We start from the raw sequence: 27,105 nt of genomic DNA, 5'->3' as shown, positions 1-27,105 counted from the left end.
GCTATGTGAAAGTCCAGCGCACTAACAGACATATATGTATATGTCCACTTTGGTATGTGCAACTTTAATATGCTTCATTATTTATCTACTCAGTATCAAATCTGCCGCCTTTTTTTTTTTTTTTTTTTAGCTTCTTCAGCATCAGTTCAATCAAACTTTACTTTTGTTTTGTTTTAAATTTTGGCATTGTTAGCTACATATAGTAGCTATACAGTAGCTACTGTAAGGTAATGCACCATTCTTTAAATTCTTGGGATTTTATTCTTGCTAAGTCTTGAAGTTGCCTATTTTCTGCAGAATGAAAGCTCTTGAAAGAGGTAAGACTTCTGGTTTGATCTGAGATACTGCTGAGTCAAAATGGAATCTTAACTCTTGTGTCACTAGGTGAGCAAGCTGTGCTAAGGGCTAGTATCTATCCAGACAAGTAAAAGCAAGTTTCCATGTGTCAAAACAACAGTGAAACCAAAGTTTGCAAATACTTTTCAGCAGTTGATTCTGTGATTGACTTAAACTAATGGAAAATTATTCATAATAGATTCTTGCCCTGCCTTCAGGAAAGACTTTTTTTGAAGAACTCTTCAATCTGCCTTAAGTTTCCTAATTAAAGGTGAAAGTGAGGGTACTACAGTTGTTTATGCTTCTTTAGGGATTGAATAATACTAAGCAAAATATATAAATCAGCCTTGAAGAACTAGGAGATGTTTTAGCTAGACAAGTAATTTCATATTGGGAATGGGAAGGGGACAGAGGAAGGTGTGCTGTCTGATCTCAGTAGATTTTGTTTCCTTATTTCAGGGTCTTTTTACCTTCAGTCTGAGTCAGATGTTCAAATACCATGGAAAGACAATGTTGTGGGCCAGAAGCCACTCTGTGTTTGGTTCATAGTGAACAGAAAAATTCTTGACGTTCTAGAGTAGTCTTACTTTGGATGCTGCTGTCTTGTACTCAGAACTGTTTATGGGCCCTGCAGCTTTATACTTTTCATTAGTATGATAAAGGCTTTATTTTGAATGTGGTCACTTAAGTGTGTTTTCAGCTGAAGAAAGTAAGGTTTAAGGAAAAAAGTGAATTTTGAATAATGCAAGAATTAATCTACCTTTCCCTACTTAGTATGCTGGCTTCATTTTATGCTTTCCAAAGTATTTGTGCATGAGTTTGTTTTCTTTCCCCTACTGTGGTTTCCAGAATGGCTTACATGGTTTCTGTGAGGATTTAAACTCATTTGTTAAAGAAAAAAATCAAGAGTTGCTTCTCAGAACAAACTTTTTTTCCCAAAGAAGTCTTTGATTCCTCTACAAAAATATGATTACAGAATTATTCTTCAATGTATCTAATCAACATTGCTATACCAGAAATCTAATATTAGTATTTTTAATATTATCATCATCTTTTCTGACCTTGTTGCAACTGTCTTGTATTGCATCCTGTATTGTCACCATAGTTGAAACAGTGAAATAATTTTGGACTTTAATGTAATTATTATGTGAATGATGAGTTATTCTGCCCACTGTCCATACTTAATCCTGATGTACATGTCCTGCTGCACTAAATTTCAAATACATCGTTATATCAGTATCCTTGTTTGAGGAGACCACACTCTGATGTCTGCATTTTTGTTTGAACACCAGAAGCCTGTTTGCTCATTGTTTTTGATGACAAGTGTCCCCCTTCCTGCTCTTTGATTGGAGAGTATAATTTGTCATTCCAGACAGGTGGTGTTCAAGAGGTGGTAATTTTCTTCAGTTAGGAAGCTGACCTTTGTCCATGAATGCATCTTCAGCCAGATTGCCTTGTCAGATCCAGTGAACTTCTTCCCACCCATTCAAGTTTTAACTGCTCTGAAAGCCTTCTCGCAGATTCCTTACCCACTGCAACCATATGTTATAAATCTGAAGTTCTTCCTGCCTCTGGTCTCATTAGAGGTACTAGGATCCTTTCATATGGAGCACTACAGAGGTCATCCAGCTGCTTTGGACTGTTTGATCTTCTCTCTCATTCACATCCTTGTGGTTTTGGTACTTGGATGCAGTCTTAGTGCTTGTTAGGAGCTTGTCACTGTATATTGTAAGGGCTCTGTGCTGTTTTTTGTTTGTGACTCTCCACCCCATGTGTGGTCAGTTGTCCTCCATCGTCTGTCCACGTCAATCCCACCCGGTCACCTTTCCATTGGGTTTTGGGTGAGGCTATATGGCTCTGCTCTGCTGGAGAGGACACTGGAACTGTTTTGTCATCTGGCTAATCTCGTGTCATCTTTCTGGAAGATGGAGGCAGTTAACTGGTATGGAATTGCTTTCCAGTGACTCTGAAGGTGTCCCACGTGCGTCTACGGTTGGCTGCCTCACCAGCATGGGGGCAGTGTACTGCTTTAGCCCCAGAGCTGATCACAAACCTCCCTTTCCTCTCTCTATTTCAATTCAGATACCTTAAATAACACTTTCAAAATCTTCATCTGCCTCTGCTATGTATTCCTGCCTTGAAGGGCAGGAAAAAGGCCTTCAGTGCAGAGAAACAACGGTCTCTAGGGCTGTTACTGCTCTGCATCAAGGGATGAGGACTGAAGTTTTTCTTCACTGGCATTCTGAGTGTCGCTTCTATGTTGCTGCTCTGATGTATGAAGTCTAGAAACTTAGGAATACTTACTGTCTTAAAATCCTGGTTTGGCTAACTTTTTAAAATTTCTTTTTAATTCCAGAACATTTGAATCTTCTTGGAAACATGAAAACAAAGAACTGCTTTTTAAATATCTTTCAGAACAATTGACACATTCCAGGGAAAAGCAGTTGGGGTTTTTTTCTGCGAAGTTCAGAAGAATCTGCATTCTCTGAGATTTTAAAGAATTATAAAATGAAAACAGTTTAAAATTTACCTTTCAAAATGAATATTGGGAAGTCCGATGACAAAGCAAAGAATGGCTTGAAGTCTTCCTTGCTTATAAGGGATGAAAATGGAAATAGCTATGCATGTGACAGAGGTGCACCTTCCTCAGAGAATTGTGCCACCAAGATACATGGTAATTCAACTGCCCAAAATATAGTGGCTGAGCATGAAGGTGATACCATTTTTGAAAATAAAGGTGACTTCAGAAGTCTTTTAAAACAGCAGTGTATTGAAGTACTTGATCTGCAGAAGACACCTGGTAAATACAGCTGCACAGGAGCTCCATTGGGAGATACAGATGCTGCATGCAATTCTTCTGTGACTGAACAGACTTCTACATGTCCTTTGAACTGTGGCTTGGATGTAATGACAAGCTTAGCAAAAGGTGATTTTTCTATGGCAAAAATGCAAAATCAGAGTATCGAACACTCAGTGCCTTACAGTCAGACCGACTCCAAGTCTGTATTAACTCTTTCTGCTTCAGAGCAGAACATGCAGTCCCTGAAAAATGACAGGACATGCTGCCAGCTGAGCACATTAGATGTTACTAATGTTACAGGTGAGAATCTGAGAACTGATTTAAATGATGACATGCATCTGGGAGAAATGTTGATCTCTTCTGAAGTATGTGTCACAGAGAAATTTGATAGAACCAACTCAGAAAGAACACCTAATTTCACCTCTGCAGGTGTTGAACACGATCAGAAAAACACTATCAAGAATGATAATGAATCACAGGAAACAGATGCACAGGCTGTAGAACTACCTGCTGGATGTACAGATCATTATAAGCGAGATGTATTATCACCATGCATTAATAGTAATGAGGATGACCAAGTGAAATCCTTGCAGATTACTCCTTTCCAGGATGAAACTGGGAATTCCAGTGTTGAAGTGTGCATGGATAGGGATGTAAATAGTGTGCACCTTCTCCCAGATCAAATGGATGGAGAACAAGTATCAAACAAAACTAGTGAACCTTTAACCAAAGAACAGCGTATTTCTGGAAATGCTGCTTTTCAGAATATGCACAACATTCCTTCTGTATCTTGCAGTGTTTCAAAATTAAAGAAGACGGTTATGCCTGAGCTGAAATGCGAAGCAACTTTTGTGGTCTTCAGTCCAACAGCTGATGAAAGCAATTCATCTCTATATACTTCAACTCCTAAAGAACGATCAAAAAATAGGACTTTTTCTGTTTCAGCTTTGGAAGAACTTGGAGACAAGTCTTCTAGACTAAGACAAAGTGAAACATTTATAGGAGGGCATAACAGGTCTGGGCTTAAAGCTAATTCAGATCAAACTGCAAGAAAACCAATGGGAAGGCCTCCTATTGCATCAACAACCAAAGCAAAGAAATCAGAGATAGTTAGTTTTCCCAAACCTAATTTTAAAAATGTTAAGCCAAAGGTTGTGTGTAGACCTGTGCCACAGCCAAGAGACAGTGCAGCATTAAAACAGTCTCCCCAGTCCCATCAACGATCATCTGTCTCCTCACCTTCAAGGGTTGGTTCCCCAAGGCAATTGTCCTCCTCTGTAAATGTGCTGAAAAAAACAGTAGATTCAGCTAAAGATTCTAAGGTGGACTTGCCTGTAAATAGGCCCTATAAGCTACATGTTAACAAACACCTTTTCACTAGCCAAATCAGTCATGCCACAACACATCCCAGAAACACTTCCCATAAGGTTTCAAAAACACCTGCATTAAAGTTAAGTCTGAAAGACACTGACGAAGCAAGTGCTACCCCTCCAGTGTGCTGCTTGGCTTCTGCTGTGCTTCCAGCATCTGGAGAGAAATCAAAAGAGATACTAAATGATAAAATGGAAAGTTCGAACTCCTTAATGATGCCTTGTACTCAAAATACTGACCTGACCAAAGGTGAAAAAGAGCAATGCAGCAACATAGGAGTGCTTCTGGAAGCAACATTGGTAAAAGATATGGCAAATGAAACATTTGAAGTGCACTCTGTTCCTTTGGTAAGTTTTTTTGCTTTCATACCTGTATGTTTTTGTACATTTGCAAAAAAGAAAATTCAGTATTGTACAATGTGAAAATTGTGGAATGAGTTTGGTGTCTACAAGTGTAACTTAGTGTTGATTTCTATGTGAAGTCTCTCCCTAGTAAAGACGGTGAAGAAGTATTGTTTTACAGATGAGTTGCAGTTGGCTTCAATTGCAATTTAGTGTCTCCACCTTCATCTTGTTCCATAACATAATTTTTTTAGTAAAGTCCTTTTTTAAGGCATTATAGTTTGTAAGATGTTTAATAAAAGCAAACAAGTCTTAATTTAGTCAACCTCGTAAAATTGCCTAGCATAACTTGGTGATGTTTTCCAAATACAGCTTTTAATGTACATTTTTTTCAAGATTGTTCTAGTGATGCTATGATTTCAAATAGACATTAGAGATAAATTGGTGGGTTTGGAATTTTTTTTCTTTCAAAATGTGCTTTACAACTAAAGTAGACTTTTTAAAATCAGTTGTGTAAATGTTGTGCATATATTATCAGTAACATTAAGTCACACAACCCAGAGACCAGTAAGTTGGTGAAACATTTTGTTTTTAACACCTTAATTTCACTGTCTTCTTTGTATAATTTGGGAGTTTATTTGTTTGAAGTAGAGCTGGGACTCATTAGAATAGTTGGGAATAGTCAGGAAATATTTCCATGCAGAGGGCATATACCTGGTTTTAGGCAGTCAGCCAGCTGGAAGGTGCAAACTTCCTGGCCAGGAGGTATGCATGCACTGGTTGGTTGGGAAATATTTTGGGATGAGTCAGCTGCCTGTCAGGAGAAATGTGCTGCTTTCAAATACACTGAAAGAAGGTTAAAAGAAAAGGAGGAGGGGAAAGAAGGGAAGAGTGTTTGGGTTGGGTTGACAAGGATTTCAGGAGCTGTGGTAGGGACACAGTTGGAGTCTTGGTGTTTTTTGGAATCTCTCCTGTTGCCAGCTTGTGGGTTCAATATCTTACATTAAATTGGTGAAATGGAGGCAGCAGCTGTTTACTACTGCTAATTAAACTTTCATCTGAATTTTTGACCTTACTAATTTGCCAGAAAATCTCCAGCGAAGCTCAGTATATGGGGGAAGCTACTTTTTTGAAATATTGCACGAGCAAATAATAAGTACTATTATTTGATTAATAATTTAACTGGAAAACCTAAGCATGAAAGCAAGAATGGTCTTTTTTAATTCTACAGTCTTTAAGAGTTTGCATTCTTTATTGGTCCTTGCTTTTGGTATTTTATGGTATTAGAGAGAATGTTTTTAATTCATTCCATTACCAAAAAGGAAAACTTTGTGATTTTAATTGTTCTGCTTGTACCTGGAGAAGCAATAGAGAAATTTCTCTAAAATGCACAGTAGAAAAATCAGTGGTCTTCTTAAGTGGAAAAGTGCAAATTAACATCTAAAAGTGAAGATGAGGATTGTATTCAAAAATTGAAAGTTTGGTACTCTGACCAAACTGCTGAAGTCAGCTTGAGTCACAGAAAAGCATGTGAAGAGCTGAACTGTGAAGTGTCTCTTTATAGGCTTGACAGGGGTGGCCGTGAACTAAAGCCTGTATAAACTGGAGTAAGAATTCTGTGTGAAACATAGATGTTTCACACATATAAACCAGTTATTTTATACCTGTCCTAAATCTACTCCTGTGTTTATGTTTTATCTATGGCACCTCAATGTAAAGGATTTTAAGCTGTTGTGACATAAGACCTAGACCAGGAAATTAATTATAAGGACTGTGACATTTCAGGTAGTATAGGACAACTTAACTTTTCAGGGTCTTAACATGTGTAGTTTGTTGGTTAAGATCTTGAGAGTAAGTGTAGTCATGTAATTGAGTGTTTCAATTTGAGTTTGGAGAGGAAGAAATTGTGATGTTAAATGACCTCTGTAACCTCTTTTCAGTGTGTTGATCATTACTAGTGATTAGCTTCAAACTAATAGGTTTGCATTGCTGAAGATTCAAGAGATTGTTCTTGAGATTCTGAACTGCAGATGTGGACAATGGGATAAAGACTAAGCATGTTTCCTACTTGGGTGGTCAGTATTTCATTACAGATGCTGCAGAGGGAGATCTTTAGTTTCTCACAGTGGTGGTGTGTGGCTTTTTGGTTTCTGTTTTTTTCTTAAAACAGATGCCTTCTGTGAAAGATGGGACAACACAAGGGAAAAACATACCAAAGAAAGACCAAATTACACCACGAAGTGTATTAACTCCCAAGGTTAAAATGGTGCCATCTGTGTCAACCTTGAAAAGAGGATGTGAAAATAAAACTATCAGCACTATTAAAACACCTTCTCACAAAGAAGCTCTTATGTCATCAAGCTCTGGTAAGAGAATTTTTCACTGGAATATTACCACTTAACCAGTTTCTTGAAGTTTTCTTATCATACTTAATTTACTTTCTGACACAAATTCTAGGGTGGTACAGAGCTATATGTCTGTGTTAAATACAATACTGTCTAAATTGTAAATTGCTAATACAGAGTGTAGTGCTATTAGAAAAATCAATATTAAATATTATTTATATTTGGCTATGTTATATTATTTTGTGAAATTAAAACTAAAATTACTTGAAAGAGGGAAAAAAAATAGAGTGCTCAGGTACAGTGTTCTTTGGATAAGCAAGCTATCCCAATGGGAATAGCATGAGTCCTTATTTCAGGACATAACATATTTTGTTCAACCTAATTTTAGTACAGCTCTGTAGTTTCTAGAAAGGGGAGAACATAATTGAAGGTAAGACTACTGCTTGAGCTGCTAATTAAACTCAGACTGATTAATAGCAAGGGCAGGGATGAATCTCTCATCTAGTCTGTAGGCTGCTGCTCAAATCTCATGACTAGAAACTAGATTCTGTAACTGTATTATAGAGATTCTCTGGTAGGTTATGTGCTGGGTTTTTTTAACCAAGTGTGGCAATCTAACTCCTTGCAAAGGTAGCTTGTCTATGAATGACTATACTACAGTGCACTGTAATTAGGAAAGTACACACCCTGCTATACCCAGTAAAACCTGTTCTTTTTTTTTTTCTTTTTTAACCCACTCAATCTAAGATTATAAAACAGTAAAAAAAAAGTCCCCTTAATTATATACAGGTGGTAAAGTGTGATAAAATCTGTATATGTATTCCTTTATGGAATGAGTCTCTCAAAGAAAGTGGATATAGGCTATTCTCCCATTTGAGGCTTGCTCTTGTGAGGCACTTGCTGAGTGAACCAGGTACCAACCTGTAGGCTGCCAGTTTCTTGGAGAACTCATCACCCCTCTTAATACCAACCCAGAGCTTTCCTGTCCTCTCTGTAATTATGGCCTTAGAAGAAGAGAGATGGATATAGATACAGAGTTTTCCTTTAGGTTATTAATCCAGATAAGATTTATGATACTGTCACTAGAAATAAATGTAAACATAGGTGAGTTATAGAACTAACTTCTTTCCATCAGGAAAAAAAAATTAGATTTACTTTCAGAAGAAACAGAAGTCATTTGCTGTTGAAAATAAAAACATTTACTCCTCAGATTTTTATTTTTTTAATAAACCTGTCACTCCTTAGCCAATTGATGTATGTTGAAATGACAGTAGTCAGTAGAATATTTTCCAAATTTTTGGTACTGGAAAAAGGCTGCTTAAGCTAAAAGCACAAAGCAGCACTTTAACATTTCAAACTTATGATGTGATCTGGTAAGACTGGAACTTTAATGCTGTACATGAGAAGAAATTTATTTTCTCCAGCTTTATTATAGAAGAAATTTATTAACTCCTCCTTTGCCTTTTCCCCAGTCCTCTGTTCTTAGTTCACTGTTTCTAGCACATATTACCCTTCAGCTTGCTTATGCAATGTTTTAGTGCTACAAAGTAGGGTTTCAACTGTATCAGGTTAACTTCCCCATCCCTTACAAAGGGAGTTTTTAAACGTGTGTCCTTGTACTGATGCAAATCAGAGGATAGGATTATGGGGTGGGATATGGGGCAAAGGAGGAATTATTTGGAATTGCTGCTAAACCCCCACAGTATTATGTGACCACACCTTTCAAGTAAAACCATATCTACTGCTGCTTACCCCTTCTGTTTTTAACATTTTTAACATAACCTTTTTGTGATGAAGTGGCAGTTTGTAAACTAAACCCAGTTACCTCTTTAGGCTAAAGCATTCCTGAAAGGAATAATAGTTTTTTACAGTGGCGTCATTTAAACGTTTTGGTATTAAACTTCAGCCCCCAGATAAATCACTCAGTAGCTGTACAGTTGTTTGCTGTCAGGTTTTTGTTAGACGACAGACAGCCTAGCTAAATCCAGAAAGGAAAGGACTTCTGAAGGTTGCCTAGTCCAGCCCCTGCTGCCTGTAACTGGGTCATTACTGAATTTGGACTAGCTTGTTCAGTCGTTTGTCAAGTTGAATTTTAAAAATGTCTGAATCCTAATGAACTTGTTTCTTCCTGAAGTACTAACATATGTGCAGCTATTTCTTACCCAGTTACTGATAGTATTTGGATCATTGGGCAACAAGAGAAGTTTGTGTAGTTGAATGCATTAAATATTGTGAACAAGACAAATAATAGTATAACTCTATGTCAACTCTCACATGTATATGGAGAGGGACAGAAGTGGTGCATCAGTCCAAAATGTACTAGTGTGTGTATTATTCCTAGAATAATCAAGGGCTTGTGACGGTTGTGTTCATACAGTGGCTATTCGAGAAATGAAAGAAAAAAATGCCATGTGTGAAACACCAGTTAAAAGATCCTTGGAACTTGTTAGAAGTTGAGGTTTTGATTTTTTTTTTCCACTTGTAAAACTTAAATACTCAGTGGTAACATACTAAGCCAGTTGAAAGCATTTCTTCTCAGGAAATTTCCTGATTTTCACCTGAACAGACAACAGAAGGAGAGCAGAACTCATATCCCAAACACTGTATTTTTGTGAGGTTATTTGCAGAGCATATTAGGCTAAAAATAACTAGGTTTGTTTATTTCAAAATGGTTGCTGAGCATTATTCACCCATATTGGTGTATCTTAGCTGGAACTTGAAGTTTTTGCTGAAATAGGTTCACTAAGAGACACGCCCACCTTGATCCAGTGTACCAAAGTGATTTGGGAAATGATGAAGCCCCATTTCTGCAACTGTGACCAGATTTCCAGATTTGCTTCAAGTTAAATGCCTCAAAATGATTTCTGTAATTATTTATCTCTTTCTTCATAAGAGGGGATGACACACGCACTCTAAGACAAAAATCTTAATTCTCCACAGGTAACTATTCCATGGTGGTGTGTGTAGGTTTCTATAGTACTGGATGGCAGGCTGTGTCTTTTGCTATGTTTGTTTTCTGTCAATGGCAACTTTTATTAGAATTCAAGACGCAGAATAACATGTTTGATTTACCTGTTTTTACTGGAAGGGATATGTAATTTCAGAGCCCTGGTAGAGAACTTTGAATTAGTTTCAAATTCGAAGCATCTGTTGTTTCTGTTCCCATGAAACACACAGAGCCTTCTGCTCTAGATGTATCATAGCCAGTGTGGAGGAGTAATAGCCTGATAACAGTTGAGGTGTTATGGTTTGTGAAGAGTCATGTCTTTTCCTTGCTCGAAGGGAGGAGTTGAAGGGGATTGCATTGAGCATTACTCCAAGATTTTCTACTATCATGCCTGCCCCAGCAATTGTATATTATCACCTGTGCAGTTGAACAAAAGCACTATGACAGTTTGAGCCACAGGAAATTATTTTAACAGTATCAAATAGGAAGCTAAATTATTTACAGAAAATCTAAAAATGTATATGCCCACCAATGCCTTTTTTACCTTCTTTTTCTGACCACAACCTACCTGAAACTATGTAAAGGAGAGGAGTTTTACCTGCAAGTAAGACTTCTCATACACTATAACTTCATCTCCACTTCTGCCTTAAAATTACACCATTACTTTAAATTATTTCTCATTGTAAGAAACTTTACATTCTTGTTGATGTCTTAGCTCTGTCAAGATGAGAGCCCTATCAAGCTTTCTATGTAATTGAAACTCTTTGGCAATCTGAAAGTATCAGCAATACTATTCCTCTGCTTACTGTTAAAAGATTTGCAGAAATAAATGGAAACCATGTAAATCATATGTGTAACAAAAATGTCTCTTGCTATCTGCTGGAGTATTTTTTGACATTTCACGTACCCTTTTGTCTCTGATTTAAGTCACTGGTATTCCTTCAGCAGTATAGTGACCCTGTGCTTTACTTCTGATTTCCATGAATCTAATCCAGTGGTTACTTCCTTTTTCTCTTGGGGGTATTTTCATCATTTTAACAAGACCAATGAAAGCTTGGATACAGAGAAGCTTTAAAATATAAATTCTGTGTTTCCTTAAAGATATTTTTGAACAAATGAGACCTTTCACTTATGACAAGTTGATCATACTGCAGGAGTTTTCCTGTGTTCTGCAACTACCAGAAACATAGAAAAATTAATACCCCAGATGGTACAGAAAATATGTGTGTGCAGGTTTAGTGATACTTTGAAATACTGATTTTCTTTTTAGTTCATAAAAATACCTGCAGCTGAATTTTGGCTTGATCATACGTTAAATGAGTGATTGAGAGAAGCTTCCATAGTTAAACAGAACAGTGACAGATTAAGACTCAGTTTGTTATTGAGTGTTATTGCTGTTTTTTGCACAAACAAGGACTTCTCAGGTGGAAAATTATTTCAGTCAGTTCTCATATAGCTGGAGACAGATATAAACTTGGTAATTCAGGACTTGTGGTACAGCCTTTCACAATACTAGTGAAGCAGGAGCAAAACAAATTAGTTCCACTAAGCATTCCCACAGTCCTTAAGTCTTTGTTCTGACACTGAACTAGGTAACCCAAATATAGTTACTGAAAATAATTTTTCAGCTTGTATCATTCCTGTTATCTACCATGTGACTCTTTAAAGCTGGATTGACATACTGCCAAGAGGAAACAAAATGTTTAAAAAGACAAACATATCTCCCAGGTTCTCTGCATTGAAACAGTTGGGACTTTACTTGAAATCCTAGAATAGACAGTCACTTGTAAAGTTAATATATTTTCTCATAAACAAGTCTGGAATGCACCAGGGTCTGCAAATAAGGCTTAAAATTTAGTTTCAGTCTGTGTTTTTACACTTTTCTTTTACAGAGCAGCCAGCTTCTTTTATGGATCGTAAAAGCGGGTTCTTTGTACACTAGTTTATCTGTGATTTAAGCTGATTATTTGTCCTTCTTAGTCCAAATTGGTGGGTTTCAGTCTCATTTTCTTTAATACATCTGTATTAATTAAAGTCTGTGTTTAAAGTGAACTTAAAAATTCCATGTTTCCCTTCAGAGGTATAGGAAGGAGGAAACTAATACATGGGTCTCTGCAGAACATAAGATCATTTTTGTCCATAGTATGACACAAAGCTTGTGTCATACTCCTTCTTTGGCCATCCTAATCCAGACATCTCTTCAGCATAGTGATTCTGTATCTCGTGACCAGTTCCCTAAATTTGGGGAGAACTTATTCAGTGTATCCAAAAGGACTTTTGTACAGTTGATGAGTTTGTGAGAGTACAGAAAACAGTGTTAATTGTGAAGGCGTGAGAGCCTTGCTGTTTACTGTTTCTCCAGTCACGTGAGTTGGACTTGCCTGGTAATGTTTCCAGCCTACTTCGCCCTTACTTCTGGGACATCCTCAACAGGAATGGTTTGCTGGAAGCTGCCTGGAGCAATATATTTACTTGTGCTGAGTACTGACCATTAAATTCCTGCCCCATGTGTTGATCATTCAGCTACAAAATGGTCAGTTCACAATTTGAAGCCAGAAAGGAGCCATGAAGTGATGTAATCTGAATGTAGCTTTGTCAATTTGCTTTTAGCCATGACTACATACTATCAGAAAAGCTTACTGTTATTTGATACCTATTTTCTTGTGCTATTTTTCATTAACAAGGAACTCTTCCTGTGGGATAGGTTCAGCTTGTGTTTTTGCAAGCCTTTCATAGGGGTCATCATAAAAATGTATTTTGGAATAATATGCTTCCTATTTAGCTTTGAAAGTCAAGTTGACCATGAGAAACAAGTAAAAGTGAAAGGGGTAATATGGGATCTGTTGCTGTGAATTATTTCAAGGCAAGCTGTTTATTTATCTCTGTATAATTTGGATGTGATTCTCTGAGTTTTGAGGGGATGGGGAAAAGAGGCAGAGGGAGTTGGAAATATTTTTGAGTTTATGGGTAATTCAGATAATATGGCTTTCAAAAGAGGTAATTTCATCCTGTCAGCTTTGCTTAAGGTGCCATCAAGTGAGCATAGTTAGGGAAATAAATTTTTTACATATGTTCCCAGACTTTTTTACAGGCAATTTTGTGACTAGCCCCATTGAAGTTTTAGTATGTTGTACCTGTACCAAGAAGCATGATTGTACTTGCAGAGACTGATTCTAACAGTCAGCATATTGGTGCTGTCAGAAATGTGGATGTGTCTATAAGAATATTCTCCTTTAGGAGAGAGGTGTGCGCTACTTCCCTGCAGGGGAATTTCTTGGTGCCTAGTCATTTACTTGCAAGGACATGCTGGTGTGTCTTCAAGTAGTTCTTTACCTGTACTGCTTAGTTCTGAATTCTCTCAGGGTAGGTGTAAAGGAGGAGGGAAGTACGCATAATTGTCTTCCAGAAGAAATGTGTGTTTGTTTTCCTGCAGCAAGCTTCCTCTTTCATTCAAGGAACACATTAAGTCCTGCAACAGAAAACTTGAAAGATTTGTAGATAACGTGAGTTTTAAAGCTGCAGTCTAAGTCAAACAAAATTCAGTGAAGGATGTGTGATATGGAGAGCTGGACAATAATGAAAAGCATGATTGGATGGGGTTGGTGGTTTTCTTTTGCCTTAGCTTACTTTGCAGTACATTGATTTGATTCTTGTGCCCAGTACTCTTAAACAGACTGAGCTTTACCATACCTGTGTTAAAGCTAGGGGTTGGGATTGGATTGTTTAAGTCAGCATGCAGCCTATGAGAGTCTCCTTGCAAAACCAGAGTGGCCAAGCTTTGCCACTACTGTGCCTGGGAAGCTGGTGTAAAACTATCTGCTATCCAGAGACAGGCTTTGCTTGGGCTCATAGGAGGTTGGCAGCTTGACTGTGCAGACATGGTCTCTCATCGGGCTGCTCTAGTTCAGTCTTCAAAAGGAAACCAAAAATGGACTAAATCCAGCAGACATCATTATGGGAAAAGATGAGGTGAGGGAGCAGGTGTGAGCTCAAACTTGAGGCCAGGGTAGAGAAGGGCTGTTTCTAGGTGCTGGAGAGGTCATAATGCAAGGGGTTGAAAGGAAGATGAGGAAGGGAGAAGTCTCTGATGGTGGAAGGGTTTAACTGGGAGAAAATCTGCCACATTTCAAAACTGGACCCCAGGGAGGACCCAAAGTGAAATTGAACAGTAGGCATACATGAGACACTACTTTTCCTCTCTCTTCCTCTAACTGAAAACACCCCAATCACTCTTCTGATGGCAGGATCATTTGAAGGAAGAAAAATAGTTGTTTTGGTTGTTGGTAACTGATTATGAAATGCTCTGTAGCAGTGATGATCCATTCTCTGGTTTTAGTCCAAGAATGTTTAGCTGAGGCAGGAATAACATGTGAACACTACCTGGATGGCTATCCTAGTTAGATTTTTGACACTAGCTTTCTGCTGGTTCCTTGCTACCTGTCTGATGATTGTAGGGGAATGGGAAGCTTCATGTAAAAGTCTTTGTCAATGGGAATTGAATCTTGACTTAGTATATAAACTGTTCTCTGACCAGTTGTTACCTGCTAAACAATTTCTCTCTTATAAATATTTCAAGACTCAGAAATAACTTGAAATTCCCTGTTTTCGTCCATGTTTATGTTGAACATTTGAGCATTCATAACAACATAATGTAACTGTGTCCTGCCTTTTTGGTAATTTTGGTAGTAATTTGAGACTTGAAAAGAGAGATATAATTAGAAAAACATTATCTTAGAATTACTAAACATACTGTAACCAGTCTTCCTTCCTTGAAGGAACACTGATACATGTATAGCATAATAGATGGTATAGTTAATAATGCTGAGTGGCTAATCAGGCAAACTGGGGAGCTTGCAGCCATCAGAAAACTGTTAGTATGGCTACTGCTTTGCACTGTTTAAAATGGCAACCATAAGCACTTTTACATTTATGTCAAGATCAGTCTTCTGGAAACAATACCAAAGTCCAGTTTGTTTTTCCATTATTTACTTGCACTTTTCAATAGATGCCAAAAAATAGCATGTTTTCTTGGAGGTTTACTCCCTGTGCTTTATCAAGACCTTGTACTGTAGGCTTAGACAGGGCTTTTTCACTAGCTAAGAAGTTTAACATTTTTAAAACAGAACCCTTCGGATTTTTAAACTCACAGGGAAAAACAGAAATGCATTAAGCAAAAATCCCAAATCCAACATTTTCAAGAGATTAGGCCTTGAAGGGCCAAAGCAATTATTAGTGTTAGCTTTAGGTTTAAGCAAAAGTAGTAACAAGAAACAGTATCCTTCAAAAAACTCCTTTTGCACTTAGTGTGCCCCAAATTTGTGTTTGGAAAAGGCTTCCAACCACCCATTTCCAGGTGCCATGTAGTTCAGTGAATGTCAGTTGCTCAGTGTTCAGCCTTACATGTAAAATGTGTTGATATGTGTTGAAATGGTAGACATGAAATTTCAGAATTTGTGAATACATATTTGGCTTTACAGTCTGCCTCATGTCAACATTCTGTCAGTGTGTGGTTTTTTAGGCTCCAGTGCTGTTTAAAGGAAGCCTTAACTTTTTCTTGACAATAACCACCTATAATGGATTGATATGAAAGGATGATTATTTGAGTAAGGATATGAAAGCTGGCTTCAGAGCTTCTTGAAGAATGAGCTTTGTTCTTTGATTATTTCCATTCTGATACAAGAGAGACTTTAACGTAGTCCAAATAACATGGTTGGTGCATGGAGACTTTTTTCTAAAGAATTGCCAACTCATTCGTTCACTGTAGAGGAATGTAGTATTTCTGGTATCCCACTTCAGTGACTAGATTAAATAACTGATGAAAGTCAGTTACTTTGATGCTACTGCTTGTTTTGTTTATAATAATGGTTGACTAAATATCCTGCTTTTATGCTTATTTCCAATATTTTGTTTGTATTCCATATCTTCCTGATTCTGTCTTCAAAACCTTTGTATTTAATTCTTAGGGAATGGTACTTACGACAAAACCTTTAAAACCATTAGTTGAAGTAATACCTAGAGTAGGTGCTTAATCATCTTGTGTCATGACTTAAATTCTCTCTTGAGCTGGGCTTTTGAAAAATTCGAGTGCTTGAGTAACTACTTTAATAGAAGCATTATAGGAAAGTACCAAGCAGCAGAAAAAGTAAGAGAAAAGGTCATCTGCTTAGAAAAGATTTGACATGCTTTTGAAACTGGACATCCTAGAGATTGTTATGCTCAATGGATGGGTTTGAATTCAGAGCACTGAATTAAAATCTCTGCAGAGAAGTTGGGCTTGCTGAACTCCAGCCTCTGCAGAGAAGTTGGGCTTGCTGCAGATCATGTATAGAGAACATGCTGTATTAGACAGGACTGAGATTTTCACATGCTTACTTTGACCCTCTTGAGTGAAAATCACTGTGAAGAAAACAGGATTTTGTTCCTGTATGTGTTGGACTGGATGAACGAGTCCGGCACAATAGCAATCAAACATGTTACCTTCACCTTTAAGTAATCAAATCGAGCTGATAAAATGCATTTGTTCCTCTAGCTCCCTTTAGTAATGTAGAACTTTAACTCACTAAGTCATACAAACTTAACACACGGTGTTTGTACAGTGACACTTTTTTCTGTTTGTTTTTGGGGGCAGTTGTTTGGGTTTGTACCTTGTTTTATTGAGAGGCTATTTACAAAAGGAATTCTGACTGTTTTGGATTAGTTATTTTCCTGGTATGTTGACCCATGAATGAAAAATTCGGAAAACATTGTGGAAAGTTTTATAAAGCTGTCAGGTTTGTTCTGCGACATGCAAATGGGACAGAAACTTTTTTTGGTCAAACGCATAAATTTATTTCTGTTACATTGTCTGCAGTGCTGTTTCAGAGGTGTTTTTAAAAAGGGTGAATTTGTGGTTTGCGGTGTTCTCAGCACAACAAAGCTTCTATGCTCTTTAGCATGTTCCATATATTCAATTGTCCCTTCCAGTAACTTTCAAAAAATTCTAAAATATGGCTGATAATTTTGTCTCAGAGGTTTAATACCAGGCTACAGTAAAGCTATGTACAGAATCAGAGTTCTGCATAGTAATGACAGTTAGTGAAAGTGCACCTGTGAAGAGACATCTGATACAAAGCTTGCTTAATTGCTCATTGAAGCTTGTGTGTTATATTCTGTGACCAGTAGTATGTTATATATTAATGCAGGTTCAGTATATATTGTGAGGCTTCTCTTTTGTGTCTGAATTGATCTGAACTGAGGGAAGTAGCATGGACATGCCTTCATTTACCAATCCTGTTCCTGGTTTTGTCTACTAGATATAGGACATTTTTGAGACAAGTTGCCTAATCCTGTCACACCACCTACTGTTGAAAGGAAGACATTGGGCATGTTTTTCTTGTCTAAAATTTAATGCAATCCCCTTAATGTCATGATTTCCTGCATTTGGTGCAAATTGGTTTCTTGGTTGTTAGTATTTAGGAGTAGAAATCCTGTAGTAAAACTAGTATTGCTTAAGGTGAAATTACTAGCTAATTTTGTCATATATCAGCAGTTTTCTAGTTTAAGCAAAGTTGAAATGTTGTTTATAGTGACAAGAATAAAGGGAAGGGTATTCCCTTTAAATAGAAATTTGATTGTTCTATGTCAAGTCTGAGACACTGTAGTTGCTTAATACAAACTGTCAGCCTTGAAAATGACAGTGACATAAGAAATCAACATATTTTAGATAGTTTTTCTTATAATAAGTAACAAAATATTTTCTAAAAAATGTGTGTCTTCTCTGTTTTTGTACAAAAATGAAAATGTCTTATCCATATTCAAAAAGCTGATACTAAGATCTTGATACTGGGGCCGGCAGGATTAAACTCAGAGCTGGCAAGAGAAGTCTGTATGTGTATAACTTCTCTCTGCTATTGAAAATTTAATCTGGTTGCACACTTTTCAGGAAATTAACTAGAAGCTTAATTTGTCTAAACTCAGATTTTCTTGTGGAAAGTGTATTTTCTTTGTTAGTGGTTCAAGAGTGAGCTCCTCCTACACTTACCTCTTGTATAGGTGCTTTTCCTGTTTGATTAACTTAGCTGTTGGGTGTTTGTATTCAACAAGCTCAAATGAAAACTGGACTTAATATACAAAAATGTTTCTGCACCAGATGGCCATTAAGAACTTGGTATTGGAAGTGCTGTTAAACGAGTTATGTAGAACTACTCAGTTTTCAGGATATTTATTATATGAGTACAAAGCAATTTGATACTCTCATGCTGTCTTATTCCTTGAAAGGATATTATCTTTTAGCGTGTTCTGTCAGAGGGGAGTGGGGTTGTGGATCTGTTCAAGCAAAAGAATCCTTTCTTAGATTGTGTTTGAAATGGAGGTTATATTTTTGTGGGATTGCCAGTACAGCAAATCATAATGTGAGGTAGGAAAATGCGAATAAAGACTTTTTTTAATATGTGCAGATGTCTGCACTGAAGGCAAATCTGTTGAGCTCTAGACTTGTTTCTAAGACTTTAAGTCCTTGGAACTGTTTTTCTGCATTTACAGCACTTTTTACCATGTCAGTAGTAAGTAGATTAAGCCATTTTATATGTCTTTTTACTGTGTAAATATTTTTATTTGTAGACATACATGTAAAAGAAACAATCATTTAACTTTCTTTCCTACTTCTTTTGTTCTTATTTCTTCCTCCTCTTTCCCCCCTGATTGACAGGTGTAGGATCTTTGCCAGGAGAGAGGCGTGCCTCAGTGACAAATTCTTCAGCCTTGACTAGCTTTGGTAAATCCCTTGCCAAATCCAAAGTGCCTGTCAAAAGATCAGTGCTTGAGAGAACACCTAGCCTCTCATCAGTGAGCAGCGCTCAGAGTGAACAAAGTCTTTTCAGCACTAATTGTAAGTATATGTGAGGGTTATGGGTTTTAACTGTTTGATAGCCAGCATCAATTGCTTGCCAGTAAAAATCCTCTTGGTAGGGTGTACCTGTGTTAATTCTGATTTTACTGCTTGTTAATTCTAGGTCTTAATCTTTTTGCCTCTTTTACTTGGAACTTTTTTGAGACATACTATCTGGAAGAGCTTTGAGCCTTGGATTTTGGGTTGATGAGTAGAGATTTTGGTACAACTTCTCTTCTATCCTGAAACACTACATAATCAGCATGTCTTTTTGAAGCAAGAGTTTCCTAATGTTTACATGTAGTGTAATATGTCTGGACAGAATGGTTTACTTGTCATAATATTTGGAACAGTGTGTTACAGGTTTTTTGATGCTAAATGTTTTTTTTAAATCAGTTTATATCTACTTTCAGAGTCTTAGGACAAAATATGTAGATCAAATTACAGGCACATAAGTGAAACTTGTTTTAGAAGATAAATTTTGGTATGGGTAGACTTCTGTAATATCTAAGGTAGCCGTAAACATTGGTGTATGATCTAACCAAATCAATCTTGATTAAAGTTAGTGAGAATAATACCAGGATTTACTTTGTTTTGAAGTTCTACAGCAGTTCTTAGGAGTTCTGAGGGGGAAAAGTATAAAGCAAGTAACATACAGCTGACTGTCAGACATATTCGTATCCCCAGCTATGCATACTTTAACTACATTCAAATATTCTGCTACTATTTTATCACCTGTTATATCTTGAAGACTGGGCAAAGACCTTTTATTTATGCCATATGTCACTTAAATCTGTCTTCAATGGACTGAAAAAGAGAGCTATGATTTAACATACGTCTGTGGTTTATATATGCGCATATGCATACACACATAACTACATTTCCTCATATTCTTCTCCCCCCGCCTCGTACTGCCTTCATTAAACTAGAAGCTAACATAGTCCTCAAATGAATAAGAGTATGTGTAATAAAATATGCATGTGCATCTTGCTGTGTAATGAGATCGGTTCTGATACTGTGACAGCCATGTTGACTTTTGCTGTTCAGGTTTAGAACTGTATCTGGAGTTGCTAAGCAGCTTTGTCTTCTCTTTGCTTTGCTCCCTCATGTAACAAAGGAAGGGGTCATTGCTTCATTACAAAGGAGTGTATTCAGATTAAGTATTCAAACAGATGACTCCTTATTTAGCCTGATTTGCTAGCTGCTGTAATCTGTTTTGTCCACTGCCTTCAAGCTTACAATTTTTTCCACTCCGATTCACGAAGACCAAGCAAGAGCAATATGAGAGGTCGAACATGGCTGCAGTCTCGTAGACTTTAAGCTTGCTTAGATATTTTTTAAATGACTATACCAGGAGGACTACGCAGTTGCACAGAAACTAATTTTTCTCCTGTTATTTTCTTCAATTCTACACTAACACCACCGACTGACTCAGGAAGCCACTATGATATTACCTTACTGACATTGCTGCTAGTGGGTTCCTACAGCTTTTGTATTGTTCCTTTGTTAGCCACGTTTACTGGGAAGAGAAGTAGGTGGTATTCCTTTTATTTCTATTCTAAAGCATGTATTTTGTTTTGTGGAAGTTGGTAAATATATGCAATGTTTTGATCTGCTGATTTTCTGTGATATTATTTTTCTTTAGGGATTATTTTACACTTGATGAGAATTATTTATATCTAATAGTAAGGATTTGTGAGTATAATGACTAAGATTATGTGTAATTCATATGTTAATGAAATTTTTGACTGAATCAACTTGGAAAGAACTAAGGAATTTTCTTTGTATTCTAATGCTAAGTACAGTGCTGTTCTTGTTTTTCATTCTTGCATTTAGTCTACTATGTAATAATTTCAGAAAAAATTGTGAAGCTAAAGTGTTTTTATTAGATTGGTGGGACACACAAAGCTCAGAATGGGAGGCTTATGTTGTGTGTGTCATGAAATGTATGACAAACTACTGTGATCCTGTCAACAATATTAAATTAAAAAGGCACTTGGCTTGTTTGGAGTTTGTCTTCTTTTAGCAGAGAAAAAAAAATTACAGGGGAGCATTTCTGCTGCTTTGTCAGTTCAGCCCTTTGTTATGGGACGTCCTTGGATTGGTAACTCCATGTGGCAGCATTAGGGCTTGGTGTGGTGTTGTTTTTTGTTTGTTTTGTCTAATGAGCTCTTGAACGTTGTGATTCTTTTCTCTAAAATGAATTCTTATTTGAGAAGCTTGAAAATCATGAGGTCAGAAATACTGTTGTTACTAAAAGCATATTTTGTATGCAGTCAGTTTGAGCTTTGAAAGCCAGATTTTTTTTTAAAATAGTAATCTCAGTTTTAGTGTTGAGCTAAAAATGCTGTCCTTTGAACATACATATTAACTCTGAGGTTAAAAAAAAATATTCCAGATTTTAATTGCATTAGAGTAATTACATATATAGTAAATACTGCTTCAAAAGTTAAAAAGCTGATCCTTGCAGTTGACCTGCATCTGCATTTTTGTACAGCCAGTACTTCATTAAAATTCTTCTAATGAGTTGAGTTTTCAGATCTTTACTGGGCTGAAATAATTTCATACCTGTCTGTCTTTATTCAGGATTGCAGTAGCTGCTCTGAATTTGAATCCAAAAGTGATCAAACACTGTAAACCTGGGAGGTTTTTGTGGGGTCATTTTGGGTATTTTTTGATACTTCCACACAGCCTAGTTAGCTGACTCCAGAATTTTTAATAGGGCAGAACAGTTCCCTAACTACTCCTACACCAGAAGGCTGCTCACACACCCAAAGCACTACTTCCATGGTGTGCTGCTGATTTAGAAGAGGAAGTAGCACACTAGTTTGTAAGCAATTGTTAACTCCTTGCAGTGAACTCTGAGCAAACATCCTTAATTTAGTGATTTGCAAAAAAAAGTTAAGGACTGCTTCGTGCCTTGTGCTTTACTAAAACAAAGAGTTTTTAATTCTCTAATGTGATCAGGGTCAGATTCCCACAGAATAACTGTGTTGCTGATGTCTTATGCAAATTGCTCCTTGTGTACAGAAGTTTTTGGCCAATATTTAGCTTTTGTGTATTTAGAGAGGCTCCAACTTCCTTTTTTTAAAAAAAGATGATGGCTTCAGTTGCATATGTTTGTTAAAGGGAAATCCTCTTTCTGTGGTAACTTACATGATTTATGCTAGTCTGTTTAAAGACAATCTCAAGACTGTATGCTCAATCTCTTAATGAACAATATTAGACAATACATGTAGTTCACATTGCCTTTAAAAAAATGCAGTTTCATTAAAACATTAGTCTGAGGCAAACCTGGTAGTATATGACAAAAATTTCCTCCTCCCCCACCCTTTTTTTTCCCAATGACTAGAGAGAAAAGCAGTGTTGTGACAAACAATTCCACAGTGAGTTAATTTTTTCTTGTCTCTGGTAAATGCCATGTGAATTCTTACTCTTTAACATGTTGGTATACACAATTTTTTAGTGTCCAGAAAAAAGTCTACTCAATCAGTACTTAATTTAGAAATATTTTCATAGTTTTTCTGGACAACAGAAAGAATGTATCCCAAAATTTCAGGTTTTTGTTTTTAAGGAAAAATTTCAATTGTGACCATTCAATTGTGACCATAGATTCAAACCTCTTTCAAGGTCATTTAGTTTCTGCAAAAACTGAGTTGTCTTATGGTTTAATTTTCTCTAAACTATATATGCCTAGAGCAAATTCTTTTGTGATTCTGTTTTGCAGCTGTAAGTGCCACAGTCATCAGGAATGGAGAATGGCCTTCAAAACCAGCTTGCCAGAATGGCACTTTGGGGTCTGTCCCTTTGAAAGCACTACCAAGACCTAGATTGCACTCGTTGAGGTCAACTCCAAAAGGTATATGAGTCTGCTTGTAGACAGAGGAGGTAAAATCACATCAGTGGTGCTTCAAGGGTTGTAAGATTTCATAAGAAGGCTAAAATAGTCTTTGTATTGCCATAATTGATGGAGGTATTTCAGGGAAATGGAGAGGTCTGTGCTGTGGTACAGTTCAGGTTTGCATGGTACAGGACTAAATGCACCTTGCTACATAGCAGGTTTCATTACATGGGATTTGCGTTGCTTTAAAAGGAGTTATTTTCCTTTGGAAAATTCAGGGCACAGGCTTTGTCACTGCTGGTAATCTGCAGAACAGACATACCTGAATTTATCCTGAGTGTATGGTTGTTCTTGTCTTTATGCAGACTTCGTATTATCTTCACCCTTCTCAAGACTGAAAGGACCTTGGAGGATGGGGATGTATTTTTGAATAAGATATTGTTAGAATGTATCTTCTTCTGTAGAACAATGACATTGTCCCATCTTTCAAAGGGAAGAGTCACAGAAACTTAAGTTCTCATGTTGCTTTTTCTTGGTATTATATTTGGGATGAGTTAGAAGCTTTAATGGAGACAAGACGATTAATTGTGTTTTATCATCTTGTGCTGAAAGAAACATTAAATGTACTTCCTGACTTTGTATTAAACATTGTTCAGGTTCTTATTTTGGTTTGAGCTAGGAACTCTTGCTTGGCCAACAGTGTGTCTTCCACTCAAGCCACAAACACCAGCTGACAAGTCATTCTCTGACCAAAACTAAAGACATAATGGGAGCAGATAAATAAGCTTGCTGTGTCTCTTTCCTAAGTCCTAGCTGTAATCAGCTTGCTTTTGACCATCTTTGTGGTGAACTGGTTATTGTAATTGGATAAACCTAATTAAATGCTGTACTCCTGCATTAGACTTAAATTTTAAGCTGGTATCTGACATAATGGAGAATAAATAAGAGATGCCTGCCAAATGTCTCACTTGTAATGACATGCTTTAAAAGAGTAAACAGTGAAAAGAAACAGCATTTGCCACAAATTACAAGTCGCTTTGAAACAAACACGAATCATATGGCTTTCTGACAAGCTGATGCTTTCTGTCGGGGTCCAGCACATGCAGCACAACTATGCATAGCTCATTGTCTTCAGTGACCTGGCAGTGTGCCTTGAGCACCTGGAGGAGCAGTGTGGCCAAAGGAAGCTGGTATTCCCCTTCAGATCAGTGTTACCAGGCCTATAGTGTTGTGTTTTGGGTTCTTCCCAGACCAAGAGGGTTGTTTTGAAACTGGAAAGATTCAGTGGAGACTTAAGAAGATGGCTGGGGTCCCTGTCCAGTGAGAAGAGGTTCAGGGAGTTGAGGTGGTGCAGACAATAACTTGAAAAAGGACAGCTATAAAGCTCATGGTGCCAAACTCTTCTCAGTAGCACCAGATCATGTAGCAATCAGAAATGCTTGCAAATTGTAGAGTGGGAGATGCATCCTTGCCCAGTGGTGCCGTAGAACCACCCTTCCTGGAGGTTTGTAAGGCCCATCTAGACAAAAGCGTGGTCAGCTGATCTCGTCCTAATGGTGACTCTGCTCTGAATGGGAGTGTTGATATCTGGCCTCTGGAGGTTCACCCAGTGTTTCTTTATCTGCATTGTATTTGCTGCTGGTTTAGGACTTAAGTAACTTGATCTTAGTGCTAAAATGAAATCCTTACTAATGTTTTCTCCTGCTTAGAAGGCTTTTAAAATTATCTTTTTTATTTCTTCCAAAGTGGGTTCTGGAGAAGCAGAGCTAAGTTTAAATACAGCTTAAACATTCTAGAAGGTTTCTCTTTTTGTGTTTGAATAGATTTGTGGATCTTGTACTTAAATGTAAAAGTGTAAGATATGTCTTTAATTATTTTAAAACTTTAAATAGTTGTACTTTAAAGTTCATCTAAGCTTTTACTTTTAGGAGCAAAGACCAGGTCTGCTTCACTGAACCAGTGCACACCAAAATCATCTGGGCCTCTACACTTAGCAAGAAAAGCCAGTGAGACTAGAGGTAATTAGCTGTTGGGTAGTCAGTTTTTTCACTTTTCCTTGAATTTCTCTGTCTTGAGAAGGAGCAGCTATGCTTTATGATTTCAGAATAATTGAGATAGTTGACTCATTTTCTTTGCAGTTCACCAGATTGGACACTGGCTCTGCAAGGTTCTGTTCTTTACCTATTTGCTTTAGGGACGTCCATTGTCTGCTTGAAACTTGCATCTCATAAGGACTAAAAATACAGAATAATTAATCTGTCTGTTAAATTATGTTCTGTCACTTGCTTATAAGGTTGTATGCTTGCAAGACACAGTATAGACTAGATTTTGCCAAGTTTGTGTTTAATTTTAGCAATATTCTTGTGAGAGCATGCTGATGAGCTCTGCCTGTTGAGAATATTTACTCCACTCTATGTTTCTGTATCAAATGTTTGTTTTATCATTAACTTTGAATTAAAATTGGTCCTTTCTGTCAGAGTGAATCAAAAGAACAGATGCAAACTTTGGAGAAGCTTTGTAAGACCAAATTTTTACTTTGAGAGCAAAGCTCTATTTGCAAGGCTGAGGTGGGGGAAACAAGTCCAGTGGTGCTACAAAGCAGCTTGTTTCCTGAGGAAGCCTGTGCCATAGGATCCACACTATTCCTAAAGCATGCAGAAAGGTGTTGTCAAAAGACCTTTTATGAACTTCTGCACATGACTTTTGCACTTACACCCAGCAGTCCAAAATATTGGTTTTGTTCAATAACCTTCAAAATAATAAAGTTTTTAGTTATTTTCACATAACTTGTAAGTAATACAAGGGTATCGTAAGGGTGGGTTAACTTTTTTAGTGCTGTCATTTATAGCTAACTTGATTGTTAGCACATTTGAGAGTGTTGTTAATTTATTGCTCTCTGTACAAATAAAATAACTGTAGCATAGAGAAAGAAAAAAAAATGTTATAATGCCAGTATAGATGATAGTTTTTCTGTGGTCCTCTTTGAATGAGTAAAGTGAAACAGTGCTACCTGATTTAAACGATATACAGTAATTGTAATTGGGATGATAGTAATGCCTCCTGCATTTTCAAACAGTTTCTTGCAATGCTAAATCTTGCTGTAGATCATGCCATCAGCCATCAGAATAAAGAAGCTGAAATTGCAAAGTTTGAGGAGCTAATGTAGAAAGAATCTTGGATCTTAAACAAAAGGTAACCCTATTGTTCCTTACTGGCTTGAAGTATAATTTTTTTGTTTGTTTGTTTCTTCCCTTTCTGAAGGTACTCCTGGAAGAAATGTACAGCAAAGTCTGTCATGTTTCGGTTCTGGTGAGTTTTCTGAGTGCATTTTATATTTTTTGTTGTGCAGCTCAAATTAAGTTTATATGTTATATTAATATGTTTGTTCTTTTCTGGGAAGAATAGATGCACAGTGGATAATTCTGTAAACTATCAAACTATCACTGTCTCTAGTTTCAAGGAATATGGAAAAAAACCTATTTATCTGGGTTTTCTCTACTTCCTGTCTTCTTGCTACCCATCTTAGGCTATGTAGTCTGTTCTGTTCTGTTTCCACTGAAACGTAAGGAGATTTAAACTGTATGCAAAAAAAAAAAAAAAAAAAAAAAAGAAAAAAGGAAATTTACTTTTTAGCCAAAGTAAGTAATGAATGAACTCATGTGTTGCAGCATTAAAAAAAGCCAAAACCAAACAAATGGAAGAATCCTGCATAGCCTTCTTTTTCTGGAATGTTCTTTGTAAATAACCTGGCAGTGTGAGTTGTCTGCATGTATCACTGTAGACTATGTTTGTGTAAGAAGTTGAAGTTATCGGAGCATGTTGATGTGTGTGCCTGCTCATATGGCAGAGAGAGAAATCGCAGCTTATTAAGTGGCAGATGGCGTTTCAAAATCTGGCAGAGTTTTAAGGACTTCATATTGGGTTTGTTTTTGGTGTTTATGCCAGTCAGGACACCTGGTGCTAATTTCTATCTGCCAAGAGACTGAACAGTCTTCAGATGATGCTTCTACTTGCAGCACTTTCCAGCTCTTTACAAGAGAGTTGACAGTCTAAATTAGTTTCCTGAGAATCTATGTGTATTTGTTGAATTAAAAGCTATTTGTAATTAATTACTCATTGAAAAGCCCTTTTTGAGAGATACTGAAGATCACCAGAAGGCCCTGTGTCTCCTGAGTAAATAGCAGATGTCTTTCTGAAAGAGTTGCTGTAGCCAAGCAGATGTTAAAAATTTGGGTCTGAAATTACTGGGCAAATCAGT

The 27,105-nt window shown here is 37.0% G+C and overlaps 1 protein-coding gene across 9 annotated transcripts in view; it reads left to right on the top strand.

Annotated features, from left to right (window-relative positions):
- Window positions 1–27,105, top strand: part of MTUS1 (microtubule associated scaffold protein 1) — a 120,871-nt gene that overhangs the window by 30,160 nt on the left and 63,606 nt on the right. For 7 of the 9 annotated variants that reach the window (XM_021536582.3, XM_021536245.3, XM_021536329.3 and 4 more), the window contains exons 2-7: window positions 2,693–4,854; window positions 7,019–7,214; window positions 18,827–19,006; window positions 22,734–22,865; window positions 24,776–24,865; window positions 26,109–26,156. In XM_021536582.3, the coding sequence (XP_021392257.1) occupies window positions 2,875–4,854; window positions 7,019–7,214; window positions 18,827–19,006; window positions 22,734–22,865; window positions 24,776–24,865; window positions 26,109–26,156 (2,626 nt within the window). In that variant the 5' untranslated portion in view covers window positions 2,693–2,874. Of the gene's footprint in view, window positions 1–2,692; window positions 4,855–7,018; window positions 7,215–18,826; window positions 19,007–20,033; window positions 20,538–22,733; window positions 22,866–24,775; window positions 24,866–26,108; window positions 26,157–27,105 lie in introns of those variants that run through there. The other 2 variants (XM_077782851.1, XM_021536743.3) reach the window with 2 other exon arrangements.

This window comes from Lonchura striata, chromosome 4, assembly GCF_046129695.1.
Source record: "Lonchura striata isolate bLonStr1 chromosome 4, bLonStr1.mat, whole genome shotgun sequence".
Taxonomy (NCBI): domain Eukaryota; kingdom Metazoa; phylum Chordata; class Aves; order Passeriformes; family Estrildidae; genus Lonchura; species Lonchura striata.
This window is presented reverse-complemented; position numbering and strand designations above follow the sequence as displayed.